This window comes from Diplotaxodon limnothrissa, linkage group LG8 (genome assembly GCF_057381915.1).
Source record: "Diplotaxodon limnothrissa isolate DT_005_m linkage group LG8, D_limnothrissa_male_GT1.1, whole genome shotgun sequence".
NCBI classification, from domain to species: domain Eukaryota; kingdom Metazoa; phylum Chordata; class Actinopteri; order Cichliformes; family Cichlidae; genus Diplotaxodon; species Diplotaxodon limnothrissa.
The window spans coordinates 8,396,198-8,415,838 of NC_140603.1; the positions used below are offsets into that span (position 1 = coordinate 8,396,198).

The 19,641-nt window shown below is 41.3% G+C and overlaps 1 protein-coding gene across 2 annotated transcripts in view; it reads left to right on the plus strand.

Moving 5' to 3' along the window:
- The first annotated feature begins 14,700 nt into the window (after positions 1–14,700).
- rab26 (RAB26, member RAS oncogene family) overlaps positions 14,701–19,641 on the plus strand; it is a 110,790-nt gene continuing 105,849 nt past the window's right edge. For both annotated transcript variants that reach the window (XM_085361212.1, XM_085361213.1), the window contains exons 1-2: positions 14,701–15,102; positions 18,487–18,597. In XM_085361212.1, the coding sequence (XP_085217338.1) occupies positions 14,926–15,102; positions 18,487–18,597 (288 nt within the window). In that variant the 5' untranslated portion in view covers positions 14,701–14,925. The remainder of the gene's footprint in view (positions 15,103–18,486; positions 18,598–19,641) is intronic.

Sequence of the window (19,641 nt, forward strand, 5' to 3'; positions counted from 1 at the left end):
GCGGCAAGGCTTTTGACTGGCAAGTGGAAGAGAGAGCACATATCCCCTACACTCGTCTCGCTGCACTGGCTGCCAGTAAGGTTTCGAATTGATTTTAAGATCTTGACACTTGTTTTTAAAACATTGCATGGACTAGCTCCTATATATATCTTTCTGATCTTTTAAATTGGTATACTCCAGCAAGATCTTTGAGGTCTGTGGCCCAAATGCTTCTGGTTGTCCCAGGTCTAGATTAAAACAGGAGATTGGGTATTTTGCTGTGACTGCTGCGAAACTGTGGAATAAACTGCCTTTACATATCAGGACCTGCAACACTGGATACTTTTAAAACTCGTTTAACCTCTTAGGACCTGGCGTCCACATCACATACAAAGTTTTTCTCTACAAGGGCCTGATATCCACTTACGAGGACATTATACTGCAACTGTTCTATTGAAATTTAAAGCGAATGTCCTCATGTGTGGATCTAATTTTTCTCAGAAACAAAAATCAGGTAAAAAAAAAAATCAATAAAAAAAAATCTGGTAATTCTTTATTTTTAAATTCATCAGGTCCCAATCAGCTCAAATATCAAAGAGAAATTTCAAATGCATGCCATGAAAGAGTTCGGGTCTCAGGAGGTTAAAGACCCATTTTTTTACTCTTTGGCTTTTAATTCTGTACGAGTCTGTCATTATTTTATTATTATTTTCTTATCTTTTATTTTACTTTCCTTTTTAATTTGATCTGATTATTTTATTGTACAGGTCAACAGTTGTTGTTTTTAAAAGTGCTATATAAATAAATTGATTTGATGGTTGCCTTGTACCAACCATGACTGCAACCCCTCCACTGTGTATTCAAACTGTGCTGAAGGGTCCCGGAGCAAGTAAGCATCACTTTCACAGTTAGCGATCACACTACTTATATTGCTCGAGCCAGCTGATCTGTACACAGCAGTTACTATGAAATAAGCTAGAATACTTCCACTGGGTACAGTTCACCAGATCATGTGAGTCTGCTTTTGGTAGCTTGTTTACAGTTAAAACAGTGTCAGCTAAAACTGAACTTGGGCAGGTCAAATCAAATCAAATCACTTTTTATTGTCACATCACATGTGCAGGTACACTGGCACAGCACATGCGAGTGAAATTCTTGTGTGCGAGCCCCACAAGCAACAGAGATGTGCAAACACAACAACACAAACGAGCAAAATACAAGAATGGCCAACCTGAAACTAATAAATATATGTACAATATATAATAGTGTATGCATTTCCTGATGTGTATACTAAATATTTTCCTACGTGTGTGTGTGTGTGTGTGTGTGTGTGTGTGTGTATACACATTTTTACAAATTAAATAGTAAAAAAATAAAATAATAATAATAATAATAAAATATATAAAATATACAGAGTTGAATATGTGCAAAACAAGTGGCATTAATGTACAGTGTGGAGTGCATAATGTTGAAGTTCCAGTAGTGAAGCTGAGGTGTCTATGACGTGTTCAGCAGTCTGATGGCCTGATGGAAAAAGCTGTCTCTCAGTCTGCTGGTACGGGACCGGATGCTGCAGAACCTCCTTCCTGATGGAAGTAGTCTGAACAGTTTATGGCTGGGGTGACTGGAGTCCTTGATGATCCTCCCCGCTTTCCTCAGGCAGCGCTTCCTGTAGATGTCTTGGAGGGAGGGAAGCTCACCTCCAATTATCCGTTCAGAGCACCGCACTACTCTCTGGAGAGCTTTGCAGTTGTAGGCGGTGCTGTTGCCATACCAGGTGGTGATGCATCCAGTGAGGATGCTCTCAATGGCACAGCGATAGAAGGTCCTGAGGATGCGGGGGCTCATGCCGAATCTTTTCAGTCTCCTGAGAAAGAAGAGGCGCTGCTGCGCCTTCTTCACTGTTTTGTTTGTGTGTACTGACCACGTAAGATCCTCAGCCAGGTGTACGCCAAGGAGCCGGAAGCTGCTCACTCTCTCCACAGCAGCGCCGTTGATGGTGATGGGGGTGTGTACTTCTCTGCACCTCCGGAAGTCCACTATCAACTCCTTTGTCTTTGCGACGTTGAGGGTGAGATGGTTGTCTTGACACCAGTGGGTCAGGGCGCTGACCTCCTCCCTGTAAGCCGTCTCATCACCGTTGGTGATAAGACCCACCACTGTAGTGTCGTCCGCAAACTTCACAATGATGTTGGAGCTGTTAGTGGCTGTGCAGTCGTAGGTGTAGAGTGAGTACAGGAGAGGGCTCAGTACACACCCCTGTGGAGCACCAGTGTTCAGTGTGATGGGGGATGAGGTGATGCTGCCCAGTCTGACCACCTGGCGTCTGTCAGACAGGAAGGGTTTTAGCTTGTTTACAGTTAAAACAGTGTCAGCTAAAACTGAACTTGGGCAGGTGTAAAACAGCTTGTGTGCTCATCCAAGAAATCAGCCGTGTCATTTCATTCTGTGATGTAAAAGCTACCAGTAACTTTTACACGCTTTTACTGACCTGGTAGCCTGCCTGCCCCTGGGTGGGTCCGGGATGGGCGTGAGGTTCTGGGGGCGCTCCGTCTCTGGGCTGGGGCCCTGGCCGGGCCTCGGGGCCTTGGGTCCTGGTTTGTGTGTTGCCGGGGTTGTGGGCAGGTGGGTGCATGGGGGCCCATCCCTGACGCAGGGTGCCGCCGGTGCGGCGAGCCGCCTGGGGGGCTCTTCAACTGGTGGGGGAGATTGTCACACCTTGCAGGAGCTTTCCTCTTCTCAGGAACTCTCTGCAGGAGGGGGAGATACAGGAGAGGTGGAGGAAGATCTCAGCCTGGGCGTCTATTGTCTCATGTAGTCTGGAAGATGAATGGATGGTGGGGTGGGTGCAGTTTTCTCTGTGGTGGGGTTGGGTGGACTGTCCCGGGCTCTGTGGGGCCGGGGGGCGCTGCTGCGCTGGGCCGGTCTGGATGGGCCTGGGCCCCCTTTCCCTGGCGGGTCGCGGAGTATGGGAGTGCCTACTGGGGTCAGCGGGGGAGCTGGCCCCAGGGAGGGGTCACCTGCCCCTCCCTTCCTTCCCTCCCCATCTCCAGCTGCCTCCCTCTTCCCGCTCCACCACAACCACCCACACATGCAGGGCCTTGGAGTAGGGGTATGTCACCAGGGTGCAGAGGAGGCTACCCCCCCTCTGTCCCCTTCTGGCTGCCTCTGCCTCAATTTTATCCCACAACTTAGACATTCACATTACTCACACTCTCATTACACATACATATAGGATCTTGGGGGTGGGCACGCTACACGGAGTCCAAAGTACCATCAGGGTGTACACCCGACCCCTGGCGTCGTTGCCCACCTCTCAATGTTAAATACACGTAGACATTGAGGGCTAGCAGGAGGGACCATGCGCTTACCTGCTGCTCTCTGGCAGGTAGCTCCAAGCCCTCCTGGGTTTTAATTGCACCTTAGAACACACATGCATCAACACTACAATGAGCGGGTGGAGGGAGGTTTGGAGTCTTCTCCCACCCCCGTTCTCTGCGGCCTGCTGGAGCGGGAGGGCTAGGAGGAGGAGTTGGCCGTCCGACTGCGGTCTGGAGTGTGGGGCCTCCCTGCTGCTGCGGAGTCGGGGCGGTCTGCCTCTCCCCACCGCAGGGAAAAGGGTAACACCACCTGGGTCTGGGTGCAGTTCCCCCCTCCAGGGGCGGGGGCACCTAGACCCGGTTTGTAGAGTACGCTTGGGGAGTGTGATCGTGTATACAGCGTCTCTTTATGTCTGTCTCCACGTTGGTTGAGTGTGGAGTAAGTGCATATGAGAGCATGAGGGTGGGAATGGATGTTTGTATCTGTGTGTGCCTGTATGTCTGTGTCTATATGTCAGGTTGGGTGTCAGACGCCACCTCTCTGGGGACATCTCAGGCCCTCCAAGGTTTGGAGGCCTATCTCCCCCTACCACCACTTCCCCTGCCGGTGGCGTTGGTGGTTCTTTGTGTCTGGGGGTGGGCGTCCAGGTACACACCGGCTCACTCCTTGGCGGCTGCTTATCGGGGCCTGGAGCCTGGGGCTCGCTCGGGCCACTTCGGAGGTGGGGTGCCCCCGGCCTCTCGGCCTGGGGCTCGGTCACTCGGGCACAGCTGGCGGCCGGCGGAGCTCACGGGCGCGTCACTGCAACTCCCCCTGGCTTCTGCTCCGCGGCTGCTGAGTGAACCCTCATCTGGGACTCTCCTCAGCTCTTACTGGGACAGTGGCGCGGCTGCCCCTCTGTTGGTCTTCCTTGGTCTCTTGTGTTCTGGGGGCCTCTGGATGTCTGGAGTTTTGATCTCCTCCATACCTGCTTCATGCCCTGGAGGACGGGGCTATGGCCCCCCCACACCCTCTAGCAGATCATTACATGGAGAAACCTTTGGAATACAAGCGCGCTGATCCACACAGGTATGCACACGGGTGTACACATGGGTGTTCACAGACGCGGACTACAGCTTTCTTGGCTGCTGCCTCAAAGCACATTGTGCGCTGTCTATCTTGCGTGCTGCACAACATCGTTTATTATTTAGTATCTACTGTTAGCTAGTTTATTGTGATGGTGCCGGGTTTTTTTTTATTATGTTGCTCTTTGTTGTTTGCTTTCTCTTCTGTTTTTTTTCTCCATACAGGTGACCCAGGTGTTTTTTTTTTTTTTGTTTGTTTGTTTGTTTGTTTTTTCTTTCTTCCCCTCTTCTCCCCTTTGGTTTTCTTTCTCTCCCTCTCTTTCTTTCATTCTTTCTCCCTGTCCTATCCCCCAGTCATGTCTGTCCCGTTTGTAGCAACTGAAAATAAAATAAATTCATAATTATAATAAAGGTCAATCAAATGGACCAATATGGCAAGGCCATGATGATCCACTTGGTAAAATAAATCCGCTTGGCATCTTTCTTGGCCTTAAGACAACAATTCCGATGGCTAAAGATCCAAACGGGACACAAAAAAACCAAAAAAAACAACAACTTTTACACGCAAATGTCCTTTGGCAGTAAAGTTGATGCACAGATCTATGGCATTACCTAATGAATTATTGTGTCACTAAACTTGTATTTACAAGGATGTTTGTGCTTAAAATTAAGTCATTTTATGGCCTAAAACCAGAAATAAACGACAATAAAACAAAAATAAATGACAGACATGACATTAAGTCAGACGATATTGTTAAAAAAAGTTTGTGGTTTGCAAAGTAGCTTGCAGAAAATGTGGGCAGGTTAAAGCGGCTTAAACGGGGTAGCCATAGCAAAGCGTCGGCGCAGGGCATCTACAGATCAGAAGGTTGGTGGTTTGATCCCTAGCTGTGCCATCTCCAGGTGTCATTGGGCGAGATAATACCCCTTAGTTGTTCTCCAGTTCATCCATTGGTGCATTTACCAATAAAGCAATTCAGTCTCACCGTGAGGCCTGACTGTCGGTCAGAAGGTTGAGGTTTCAAGTCCCTTAATGGTTGTCTTTTCACACTTTTACTGGGAATATCAGATAATCTGCCAGTAATGGAGGAGTCTGATTTTCTGGACTGCCGCTACGCTCAGTTAAATATCACAAATTTTTTTTTTTTGCAAAAGTAGGTATAAAACTACTGCTGACAACCAGGCAACAACTAAGAATGAAAATATTTCATTGATCGTTTTGTCAATGATTTGTTCGTTGCTATGTAGAAGCCCTGTACCTTATCACCGCAGGATTTTCTTGAATACCATACTTGGACTTTTAGATTGTGATGCCTAATATCTTGTTGAGTGATGATTTTTCCTTTTTTTTTTTTTCCTGTTTTGGCTCTGAAATGAAGACCGCTCCTGGTTGGATCTACAACTGTTGGTTATTGATTATTCTTCAGCTCTGAAACACATTTATTATCCGGAGGCCTCACAGAGTTTTGTGAAACGATGTGACCGATGTGATGAATTCTCCATCGAAAATACGCTTTACAAACTTCAGAGGAGCGTGTTTATGGTTGCAGTGAAATATGGAGAGTTCTGAAAGTCTTGACGGTAAAATATTGGACAAAACAAGCTGGATTTGAACCAATAAATCTTTCCTCCATTCCGCAATGAAACCGCTTTGGCCTCTGTTAGTGGGTCATTAATTTGTCAGCCTGAGCGTTCAGCATCCGCTAAGGTCTGAGTTACGTCTTTATGTTACAGTCACGATTTCTTAGGGCTGCTTGACTTATAATTATATACAAGGTAATTGCATTTACTTAATAACATGAGTAGATATCAGAGATGTGAGATGAAGGTGGGGAAAACATGTTTCTATGCAAATGAAAATAACCTGTAGTAACATAAATGGCCTCTAGATGGTGATGTTCACCATGTTATCAGCGTAATTAGGTCTTTGTGCTTCATTCTTCCAGATTCACTGCTTCACAAATATCTTTTCTCAAAGGGAATCAATCTACCCTGTGTGTGTGTGTGTGTGTGTGTGTGTGTGTGTGTGTGTGTGTGTGTGTGTGTGTGTGTGTGTGTGTGTGTGTGAGAGAGACGTGTGAGTGACGTGTGTGACGTGTGTGTGTGAGCGCTACGCTGCTATTCAGGACCTTTTGTTGGTACGGCAATCCTTTTATCTGTTAATGACAAGTTTCCAGATTCATCAAAGACTGCCGGGTGTCTGCGATTTTACACACATTCTTTGGCGTTGTATTCTCCTCACATGACAGATATTATTCAGAGTTGCTTTTATGCTACCTTTTCAGTATCTGTACTGATGTTTAAATATAAACATCAATGTTTCCCTCCAACAGCTGTGTAAAGTACCACAAATCATCTGTTTAAAATTTTTAGAAAGAGAGCAGGAATAATGATTTGTTTTGGTGTACATGACAAAGTGGATGTGTATTTTTTTGAAAAATGAACACATACACTGTGGCTGACAAAGTAATTTCCACCTTGCTTGCTTCATGGATAAATAATAGCTTCCCTTCCTGATGATGGAGGGTGCACCATTCCCTGGAGAACTGACTATGACTACTGTGTATCCTGTGTAGACCCATATTTTTCATTATTTTCATCATTAAATAATAAAAGCTGGATATAAAAAAAAGGTGCGCGACTAAACAGTGTTTCCTTTTATTTAATGTAATGAAGTCGTTCATAACAGAGGAGCAGCCATCTGGTTAATGCAGAATGAATGTGGCTGCATGTTGTGTTCTTATAATAAGACTGCGAATCAATTTCCCATCAGGGACAATAAAGTTACCATTGACCATTGACATATTGTTTTGGTTTGAAATTTTTTGTAAAAGCCTCTTTTATACTATATGGGGGGAAACAAACAAAAAAACAACTAAACAGTAGGGCAGGGGTGGGGGTTGGTAGCTAGCTACAAGTCTCAGCACATATTGACATAGCCTAGCTGACTGTGTTCAGCCATGTTCCCTTTTAACCATTTTAAACATTTCTTCATTTAGTTCACAGTGTTTAGTTAAGTTATGTTTATAAATATCATAATTACATGCTTAATACATCTATGGCGTTTCTTTCTCAAATAGCAAACTCTTCAGGTCCAAAAGGCTCCAAAATGCACTGACATGACAGTCAGTCAGTCATTTTTTAAGTTTATCTAATAGAAAAAAAGAACATTGAACTAATTGATGTACATCAATTAGTGTGTAATTATGCTTTCCTTGAAATTAATGCATTCTCATTAAAGCAGGTGCCAGTTTGTGGATACCGCCATGTTGCTCACCCATCTTGAATACAAGGACCGAAATTGACCTTCCCATTCTGCCTTTTATGTATGTGGCTGGAGACCAGCAATATACAGAGCACACATGAGAAGTTGCCTTCAATCTAAAGATCAGAAATAGCTTTTTAAAACTATATATGACATTTGAATATTTATATTTTCATCATCTCTCCTCCCTCTTTTCCACCTCATCAACTTCCTCCTCACCTCTTATCTCGTGACCTGAAGTCAGAGATCAAGTACTTGCATAAAACATGCATAAACATGCTTATTTATTCCCATATTATCATAATGACTTACTGTCCATAGATTTGACATGTGATTCCCCCCTCACCCCTCACCCCGCGCCTCAGGGCAGCTGACAATGAGCCAGCTTAACAACAACAACTAGCATTATAGCAGCTAATGGCTTGAATGTGATAAACAGTTTGATTACATTCTCACATTGTAGAAAAGTTTATTTGATAAGTGCCCAAGTCGAGAAAGTTAGCCAACTGTTAGCAGTTAGCTGACTGACAGGAAAGCTATTATCAACAATACACCTCAGTAACGCTGTCATCAAGCTTCACTAAATAACCAACTCGCACTGGACTCCTTTCACAGTGTTTTACAGCCTCCTCCGGAGTAAATAGACATGATTAACTGCCATATTCAAAGCTGAGGTAAACAGCAGACTGACACTCACTACAGATGGCCAGAATGTTAGGATGACTTGGGTGTAGAAACATAAAATAATGCAAAACATTTAATTAACATATATCAGGGTTTTTTTTCTAATCCACCGAACGGCTGCCCCGAGGTACCCCTGAGCAAGGTACCGTCCCTACAAACTGCTGCCCGGGCGCTAGATTGGTGGATGCTCACTGCCTCACTGAGTGAATGGGTTAAATGCAGAGAGAAATTTTCCCACGGGGATCAATAAAGTATACATTATTACATTATTGTTATTATTCAAATATGATGAAATATAGCGTATTCAAAAATGTTGTTCTTTTTACACAAAGTAGAAACACACTGACCAGCCATGGACATTGTCAGGTATATAAAATCAATGTTTCTGAGGCCGTGTAAGAAAACAGAATTGAGCTGACTGTAATCTACTGACATCTAGTAGTGAGATTTTCCCACACAATACTTTTAAGCACCTTTAAGCAACTCAACAAGCTCTTTAAATCAGTGTGTGTGGTGGATGGGTGTGTCTGTGTTGGTTCACTCACCGGATCTGACAATGCCACGCTCACACAGCGTGGATACTTTTAATAGCCTGCTCATCAAACGCATCCGCATTCTGTTTGTTTCCAACCTCCCTCTACAATCACTTCCGCTGCCTTTCCTACAGTTTTATGTGCCTTTGATTGTTAACTTACAGATCGGTCACTGGATCACACAGACATCCACTGTGCATCCTGATTGTGTAAAACACGGCAGGGTGGTGCGTCTGATAACTCTCCACAGCTTCAGTTTGGCACATTCCTAGTTGTCCTCTGATATAATATTAAAGCGGAGGTGGCAGCAGCACTCAAAGAGTAGATATGACCAAAATGGGTGTGGGCTGCAAGTTCAATTCCCTGCTGGTAAAATCAGGCTAGAGGAAGTGAATGAATCCCACAGCAGATGCATCAGTGATTGCTTAGAGTTGTTGGAAAGCTGTCAGTGTGAAGGCTTGTAGCTGAATTAGGCTGCACTGGAAAAGTATGCTCAGCAAGTCTTCCATGAACAAAACCGATCAAATACAGTATGCAACCCAGCAAATGAGTCACCAGTGCAGCTCATCATCCTTTGTTAACCCTTACATAAAATGCTTTTTAGGGTGTGTGTCGTCACAGTAGACGTAGGAAAATGACTGTTTACTTGCAATGAGGGAGCGAGCTCCTGAATATAAAGGAGTGACTCATGTGGTCTTTTTCTGTAACACGGTAGCTACTGTATTGTCTTCAGCTCTTCCTGGGAGCAGGGCAGGGATTTTGTCCTACACACACACACACACACACACACACACACACACACACACACACACACACACACACAACATATAAGCAGACAGCAATAATTGGTTGGGTCAAATCTGAGTGCACAGCTGCAAAATCATATGTTGAACTAGACGGCACATCCTCCAGCAAGGCCAGCACCCTGTATTGCAATTTTATTGAATGTCAGTGAATCTACAGTGAAACGTTACGGGGTTGTGCCATTGCTTATGCTCCATGGCTCCACCAAGTTCTTGAAATTCAGCTTATTTCTTCTTTCTTATTGATAACATTAATGATCCACTGCTCAAGGAAAAAGGACCAAAATCAATGAAAAAAGAAAAGATAAGATTCCTTTTTTGTCTTAAATAAGACAACCCAGAATGCTAAGTGTGAACTGGCATTGCATTGAGAGTTCCTCCTCAAAAATATAGAGTGTAAAAATTGATAACCAAATACTAAGTTTAACGTAATAGTTATTTAGTTCCAGTTCACAACCGTTTTCTTAAGGCATTTAAGGTAATATTGCAGAAGAAAAAAACAAAACTATGATCTGTTAGCAAGAACATGGCAACGGTGGGCAGGAAGAACTCACTTTTAACAGGAAGAAATCTTCAGCACAACCTATGAGGGCTCTGAAATCAACGTCAAACATGGCAAACATGCACCATCTTGCATTGATTTATTTGTTCAAAAACAACAGGTCCTCAACATCCATTGATAAAAAATTACCAATTTTTCTGCTTCTGCCAATATTATGGTGCCAACTGAGATTATGGCTACTTTTACTTGAAACCAGGTTAACATGCTGATATTTTCACACGAGAACGGATGGAGAATGGTATCAGTGCATTTTTCACATTTTTACTTCAAGAATCAAGCAATTAATAATTTATATATAACACAAGAAGTGCTGCCAATTAGCTTTTGAATCATTGCAGTTGAAGAGCACTTTGTATCTTGGAAAACACAGTAAGTGACATGTAGGGGTGTCAAAAATAAGGCCCGGGGGCCAGAATCAGTCTGGCAAAGACTGAAATCTGGCCCACTGGTTTTGAAATATAAAAATAATTAAATAAAAGATAAACAATAACAACTAAAGATGAAAAAAAATCTAGATATTTCAGGTTTGTTTATTTTTTTTTGTTTTATTTTTTTTTACAATAAGTACACAGCGGGGCGAAAGAATGGGATGTTTTTTTGTGAATTAGCCTGGGCGGTGAGCTGCCGGAACCTTTTCTGTAATTTTATACATTTATTTATTTGTGTTGACAGATTTTTCGAATTTGCTAGAGCAGTATTTCTTTGTCATGAGTAAAAACTGAGACGCACCGTTGAAGTTGCACGTCTTTTTCTTATATCAAATAGGATTGAATGTGTAACGTCTAAAGTGGGCGGCATGTGGCCCATGATGTAAGTTCGACATTCCTGCCTTGCAGTTTGTAGAGGATGACATGACTGCACTCTTAAATCCTGTACTGAGACACTATAAGAGATGTAAGAACCATAGATCTACTTGTTATTGACTTCGCCCTTGGTTTTAATTGTATTCAGCCACATCTTCTTGCACACAGCCTTTAATTTAATTTGAATATAGATTTTAGCACAGTGTTGGCTCACTGGCCTCTTAACAACCAGATCCTGTGGGTCTAGGCTATTGGAACTCTGTCCAGTCATCCTCAATTGGATCCCCTCAGGGCTGTGTGTTTTTTTTACCACTTCTATTTGGGTCTAATACTAATAAGTATTAGAACAACCCTAGATCGAGATGCATGTCGACAGCACTCTAATTGTAAGTCTTCTGCAAGATGTGGAGCAAGATTATGTCCCAGTCCTTGATGAGTCTGTTAGCCTGTGTGTTTTCCTAAGAAACGTGGCTTCAACCAGAAGTGTTTGATTTCAAAGAAATTTGGGACATTTAACTGTATTTTCTTAAGTTTTAAAGCTTTTCCCTACTGACAAAGACCTCCCCTATGACCATTCATATACACGAAAATAATTAGGTTATAGATTTCTGTAATTTTACACATTTACTCCTTACAATTTAATCCGAAAGAGTCATGCTCACAGATTCCTTTAATTTACTACAGCAGCATTTCTTTATCATGTAGAAAAACTGAAACATATGGTTGAAATTGTGCTTCTTTATCTTATATTAAAATGATTCAGAGATTAAATGTGCAGTTTAGTGCTGTGCAATACTGTAAATTTTGTTATGCTCCAATGCCAAGTAAATAAAGGGCCAGTGTTTCAGACACCAGTACAAATTCTGATACTTTTAAGGCAGAATATTTCGGGGAAATCACAATTCAGTTGGCTACATACTGAACTTAGGGGATAGAAACAAAGTATCAGTCTAATACCAATACCAACATCAATGTTTGGATCAATCCGCCTCCCTCTAGTGCAGACATAAGATAAAAATGGGGTGTATGTGACCTGCGATGCAAAGGAGTTTAAGATTTCTGCGTTAGGATGAAGGTTTGGACTCCCCAGATGTAGCACATTTACATTCATGGTGACAGTTTGGGACACTGGACTTTTCTATAGTGTTTTGTGTATTGTATTGTATGCATGTATAAGACTACTTATGGGCCCATGAAAAACCATTGCCCAAGGACCCACAGGGCTATTTGTGTTTGGAAACTGTTGCTTAATTTTAATATGTCTAACACACCTTTTTTTCTCTCTCCTAGACTGCATGGTTTTGTCAACAATTCACCTTTTTGCTGCTTGGCACCTGAGATAAAAAATGTGTGTGGCCGTGCCAAGCTCTAGTTAAATATTGACCATCCCAAAAAACTGATGACTCATTTGGCTAATGGGGTTTAGCATAACCATTTCATTTTTTCCTGCTGTAATGCCACTCTAAATCCCAAACGTCCATCAGTGAAAGAACAAGCTAATTGTTTTACAACCAGAGATAACGCGTTACTGTAATCCGATTACTTTTTTCAAGTAACGAGTAAAGTAACTATTGCAAAAACGGTAATTAGATTACCGTTACTTTCCCGTAGGAACGCTGCGTTACTGCGTTACTAAAACCGTGATTTTTTTGAGAGAATGTCTCATGACAGTGACGTAAGCGAGTGCGCCGTTAGTGACAACAGCTGTGTGCAGATCAACAATAGATCATATATCAGTGCGGGAGAGAGTATGAGCGTGCAGCGTTTAAAGCGTGGAAGTACTGACCTTACTTTGAGTTTGATTCCATAAAAAGTGACAAAAACATTAGCGTCCGTTGTGCGTGGGAAGAAAACTTCTTTTTACAGCGAAAAAAACCCCTAAACTTCCAAGCAAGCACCGAGTGCCCAACGACATAATGGGAAACTCACAGAGAAACTCGCGGATTCTTCAACTGACCGCTGCGGCACACCTGCACCAGGGTAAACCTCCGCCTGCCCTACTCCTGCTTTACAGGTGAAAATAGAGCAAAAGGACCGCTAGTCTTTGACTTTATTTATTTTCTGCTGTGTTTTACTTGCATCTATTTGAAAGAGTGAGTGTAAAGACACAAAAAAAATATTTTATGTGCTGGAATGTGCAGAAAATAGGTTTAAATATTAAACAAATTTCTTCCAGTCAGAGAATGTTGCATATAATTAAATTTTTGCTTGATGCATAAAGTTAAAAGATTAAAACTAATAAAACAAGTTTTAAAAAGAGACTTTTCCATTTGATTACATTTTGTATGATGGATTATGTAGAAAAAGTAGAATTGGGCTGAAAGATCTATCGCTTTATCACCTCTTCAGGTTGTAAATCGTGTTTTTAAAAAGTAACTAAGTAACTAAGTAATTAATTACTTTTGAAAATAAGTAATCAGTAAAGTAACGGGATTACTTTTTTGGGGAAGTAATCAGTAATTAGTTACTGATTACTTTTTTCAAGTAACTTGACCAACACTGTTTACAACACAGGCAACCTGAAGTCCCACATATATGCCTGCTTAACAGCTGTTGGACTTGTGCACTATACCCAAGAGGAGCTGCCTCAGTAGTATTGGACACAGGAGATACGAAGCCATGAATCTGAAAGTGTCTGCACAGAACAGCAAGTAGAGGAGGTTTGATCCAAATATTGATAGCATCGATACCAACGGTGGTGTTGGTATCGGATTGATAAAACCAGAATAGGATCGATACTTATCCTCTAAGTTGAGCAAGTAGCCCACTGAATTGCGTTGATTTTTTTTTTCATTCTTGGCAAATTAATATATATACCTCAAACTATGGAAAATGTCAGAACCGTTTTGTGTTGACTGTCTATTTTCTTTATAGCCTGTAGCACACTTAAAAAACAGAAGTTAACCCAGACAGACTAATTTACATTCCAGGTCTCCAATAAACCCAGGCTCAAAATACATGAAAAGCTGAAAGATGTGTTTTGATGTGTAAACTAATTATTGGAAAAGTGAAAATCACAGTGAGTTAGTAGTCATTGGAATTTGCAAATTGATGATTCAGCTCATAAGTCATGACACACTGCTCTCATCTGCCTTTAAAAGTTAAACGTATCAATATCGGTAATTGGTATCGGTATACTCGCCCCGCATCATACCAAAATTTGCAGTATGGCACAGCACTAACAGCTAACTGAAAGTCTGAATCGGTGCCAGAAGCAAGCTGGACCTTTAAGGCAGGAAATACACCCAAAACATTAGTGCAGTCTGATTTTGCATTAAAAACTTGGAGCCACAGCCTAAATAAGATGTGGAAGCCAAGTGATGTGCATAATACTGTAAAGCTTCCAGAATTACCCCGTAAAAAGACTGATTCCAGTCTCTCGTCCTTCCTTAAAATAATGACCAATCATTCATCAAGTATCTTTCATGTGCCGCATTATCAGCTATAAGAAATCTGTTTTCTAGCTTAACGAGATTGCTTTTGTGCTGCATAATTTGAAAGTGTGTGGATTTATTTTCTCTTTATTTTTTGTTTTAGTGTGGATTTTCCACAGAACCATGCCTTCTCCCGCTCCCAACATCACGTTACGAGAGAACGGGAGAGAGAGGCGGGAGGGAGAGCGAGAGAGGGTGCTGTTTACATTGTGAGCAGACCTCAGATTTACAGTCATCCAGCTGCACCGCGGAGACAACAGCTGCCTCTATTTAAAGGACAGTTTTTCCGTTTTGTTGTCATTTGCCAATTTAGGCTTTACGCACAGTCATGATTTTGACGCACAGGTGAACTTACCTCACCTCAACGCACCCCGATCAGAACTCAAAAAAGGAGAAAAGAAAAGTGTCCAGTTCACACTCTCCTCCTTCTCGTTTTTCCTTTTTTAATTTCTCGAAGTGGAGCAGGTCGTCAGAGTCATGTCCAGGAAGAAGACAGCGAAAGGCAAAGGCAGCTCCAAGAGCCCCAAGGCATCTCCGAGCAGCGGGAGGACGGGGAAAGGTTTGACCGCAGCTGCTGCTCCGTCCTCCGGGCTGGTCTATCCCAGCAGACCATCCATCAGCAACAGCGGAGAGTTTTATGACATCGCCTTCAAGGTGAGCACAAGCTTAGCGTAGGGTATTCGTCTTATAGAGACTTTACCTGAGAAGTGAAGCGAATTAGCATCAGCCAATTTTAAAAAGTCCCTCTTTAAAGGAAAAAAGTGTCTTATGTTCTTAGTTAAAAGTGTGCTTGTGTCCAGTAGAATGCATGACTCTACAGACAAATCACAGTGAATGTCTGCAGACATGAATCTAAAGATGATTAAAGATGATTCATTTGCCCTGAAAAGCAGGCTTTTTCTTAAAATAGTGGGCTTTCTACTTTGTTTCTACTTTTGTAGTTTTCAGGCATGGCTGTGTATGGAAGTTAGTTTCGGCCAAGAAATATAATTTCCTATTGTGTTCATTTTTATTTCAGAATTTTCTTTTAGTTTAGTTTCTCTGAGTTATCATCTCATCTCGTTTGACTGCTGGATAGTAGATCTATATACATCATACACCTTGTCATCTATGTTTCAACAGGCTTCTTAAGCCACTCAAGGTGCTTTAAAGCAGAAAAACATACGTAACATATGCAAAAACTGTGTGCTGTGTGTTTATGCAAGAAAACAAATGTTGTTTTCAGTGTCGTGTTTTTGACAGTTTTTCCTCCTGTGCTTGAGATTTCCTCATGTTTACCTTCCAAACTGCTCGCACATGCATGAAATGCTGCTTAGTGCATCCGGTGTCTCCTTTCAAGCGCTGAACTTTAGAAACATTAAGTGTTGCTGCACACATGTTGTCCGGTGCAATAACATGGAAGAGCTGATGATGATGGAGAGAGGTTTCTATTATTAATGAGATAAATTAACTGCAGTGAAGGAGAGCAGCGGCGCTTTTTGTTTAACAGGAGTGGAGCTGACAGAATAAGTGCTACTGCCATCTCATGGTAAAGCTCAGGTTTGATATGTCCTGATAGCTGTGTCAGGAGGCAGATGCCATCAGGGATGAAGGACTGTTTTAGTTTCCCTTACAAAAAATGTAAACCCCCCCCCCCCCCCCCCCCCCCCAAAAAAAAAAAAAACACCATCTTGGTGTTTTGAAACCAGATGTGAGGAGTGAAAAGGTGGATGTGATTGACTGGTGCTCATAGGAGGTGATTGTCAGTCACATGATACGGCATACTTTGCTTTAATGTCGTTCATGAACACTTATGGGCACACAAATTGACAAAACTAACATTAAGTTTCACTTGTTATAAGTAGAAACAAGCAGATGAGCTTATAAGCTTATCAGGAAACTCTTTACTGACGTCAGGAAACTCTTTTGCCATACACACTTCCGTGCACCCAGATGTTTTTTTGCAGGGTGTCGCCCACTGCTGGCTGTTAAAAAAATGCAGCTTTTGCATCCCTTCCTTCTTCCCTTTTCGCAAGCTACATCTACGCTCTGTGTGTGTGTGTGTGTGTGTGTGTAGCCCACTTTATGTGTCTAAAAGAATATTTTTGAGTTATAGCTTATAAATGAAAGACATTTTTTCATCATTTAAAAATCTAAATATCTTTTCTGTTTTACTATACTATATGCAATTCTAAATACACGGTTGTGCAAAAGTCTTGAGCCACTCGTCATTTGTTTATATTTTGGTAGGAAAAGGGGAAATAGGTGCAGTAGTTTATTGAAATGTGCAAACTTAACACTTAAATAAATAAATGTAAATAAATGTAAGCCTGAAAGTCAATATTTCCATGACTGTTAGTGTTCCATTGTGTTTTTCTACTTTTAGTGTATTGACAGTGTACTTGGCATTACTGCTATGCTGAAAAATGAAGCATTTTCCAATTAGTAGGTCTTGCATGGTGGATCAGTATCAGACAGTACTTTTATCTGCATTTGTAATTCCATCAGTTTTGACAAGATTTCCAACACCACTGGCTGAGCCTCCATCATGTTTTAGTGGCTGTACTCACTTTTTTCCCTCTCCTCTGACCTCCTCCATGCACTTTGATGACTTATTTTGTCAAACTGTCCTCAGAATGCATGGGGATGGTCAGAGGAGATCCTTCCATCTCTCTATAAGACTTACTGTAACCGATTTTCAGTCCAATTTTGTGTGTAATTTCACATAACCCAGCCTTTTCTTCCTGTTTCCCAGATACTGTTCAGCTACTGTAGGGTTTTAGGTGTTTTGGTTCTTCTTTTGTCCTCCACCCATTCAGCCAAGATATACTAAGATACACTTTCAGTTCTTTGGCAATCCTCTTGTTGGTGCTAAAATACTATTTGATATCTGTCAATCTGTGTTATCTTTAACATTTTCTATGGATTCAGCTAAAGACATTGAAATCAATTATGTGTTTTTTTGACAATTGGTTCTTTGCTTAATTATGTCTGTTATGTGTACACATAACACTGGTTCATCCCTTGAGTTAGGTACCTTTTTATGCATGAATGATTCATAGGTATATGTCAAGTGGCTTAACTTAAAAAAATATTAATCATATGGTATAAGACTGGAGTGAAGGTGAGTGAAAAAACAGCAAATGTTTAAAGAAAAGCTTGAAAAGCCATCAGAAAACTAGAGAACTATTACTAAAAACCTATTTTGCAAATCACAAGAACGTCTGGAGTCTTGGAAGCAAGTACTACGTGTGACAATCTGGAAGAGCCAGATCTGGATACTCACAAACATTTAATGTTTTTTACTTTTGTCAAAGCTCTAGATCTCCATCGCAAAATTTGACTTGGTGGTTTTTACATACTTTAGCTAACAGAAAGACAAAAAAAGACAAACTGCAATGATTCATAAATATGTATCTTGATGCTATACTTGTCGTTAAACCCCTTGAATTAGTCTGTAGTACAATCATATCTTGACTGTTTGAAGTAAATCTCTCTGTACCTCTGTCTTGGCTCTTGACTTGGCTGAGGAATAATCAATAATGACACAGCATTGACACAGAACATACATAATTGAAAGTATGAAATGGAGATGAAAAAGACTAATGATATTCTACATTGGGCATATGCAAATCTAAATTCTCATTATGTGGGTGGCAGCTGGTATTAATAATGCACCCTGATTAGCAACTGTTCCCATGGTAGACTGACCAAAATCACAGCTCCACTTTGACTTTATGTGGTACTCCCACTTGTAACAGTTCAGTGTACCAAATGTCACCTCTGAACACGACAAATCAAACTTAAATGAACACCAATATCAGAGTAGACCACTGAATTAGAGAAAAAATGTATATATATTTATATATAATGTGATATGTAAAACATAATAAAATAAGCAGTTTTATGTCCATTGGTCTGTACATGCTGCTTTTTCCCAGTGTAGTGTATTTGTTTATGTATTTTTTTATATACCTTAAACATCTTCACACACACGCACACACACGCGCGCAAGATTTAAAATTTTATGAACCAATACATTGTCACCTTCTGTCTCAGGTGATGCTCGTGGGGGACTCAGGCGTGGGAAAGACTTGTCTGCTGGTTCGCTTCAAAGATGGAGCCTTTTTGGCTGGGAGCTTCATCTCCACCGTGGGCATTGATTTCAGGGTAAGCATTAGCATATAGGCTACATTGTGTCTGCCTGTTGACGTCATTGCTTCTTCAGCCAAATGTACGCTTTGTCAAGTTACTGAGAAATTTTAAATTCTATCCAGCTGTGGCTGATGCTTCCATCCGAAGGAAATCTCTTCCCACCAATTTTCAAACTTAGTCTGTCTCTGAGAATTGTAGCTGTTTGCAGTGTGAGTTGTGCCAGAGATTTTTTTTATGGAGGACATATGGTTCCGAATCTTTGGGACATTTTTGAAATGCTAGAGATGTTCGCTGCCTCCAAAAAGTCGATCAGCAGTCGAAACAGGAAACATATTAGTGGAATTGTTTTGCACTAACACATGTACGGTAAAGGTTTACAGCTGTATCAGAAGTATAAAATATGATATGATGATTCATGTTAAATATCTTTAACATGAATCATCTTAAGTGCCAAAATTTGGGAAATAGCTAGTGTAGCCAAAGGCAAATAGCCTAGCAGCTAGCAATCTATTTGCAGCCAAGTGACAACAGTGTATTATAATGCGAGGAGAAACAGCAGGTCTACGTTGTAATTTTAGTTTGTTTGAACAGATAAATATTTAAAATCAAGTCAATGTGAAAATGTTGAAAATTCAGGGTACTGTAAACGGTGTAGGTGTCGGGGATACTACAGAAATGTCTTAAAAATCCTGAAATGAATGTTCTGCCCACAACCACCACAAAAGCCAGGCTAGCATAGCAATTGCTCATAACAGGACCTCCTAAAGTTGTGTGTAGCTGTGTAGCATATTGGGTTTTTTGAGGGTTTTTTTGTGTGGTATTGTGACATTCCTAAATAATATATTTATAAATAAAATATCATAACACAGATGTGGTGAGCTAGAGTTTATCATGATCCATAGAATGGAGATTCTTAGACCTATGTTTACTAGATTTTTCCTTTATACAAGCACTACTGAGATTTTACATTGAATATTAATAAAGAGGGAGGCTTACACAAAGCATGATAACAATGAGAAAGGCTACATTTCCTCATAATGTTAATTAATAACACCTTTA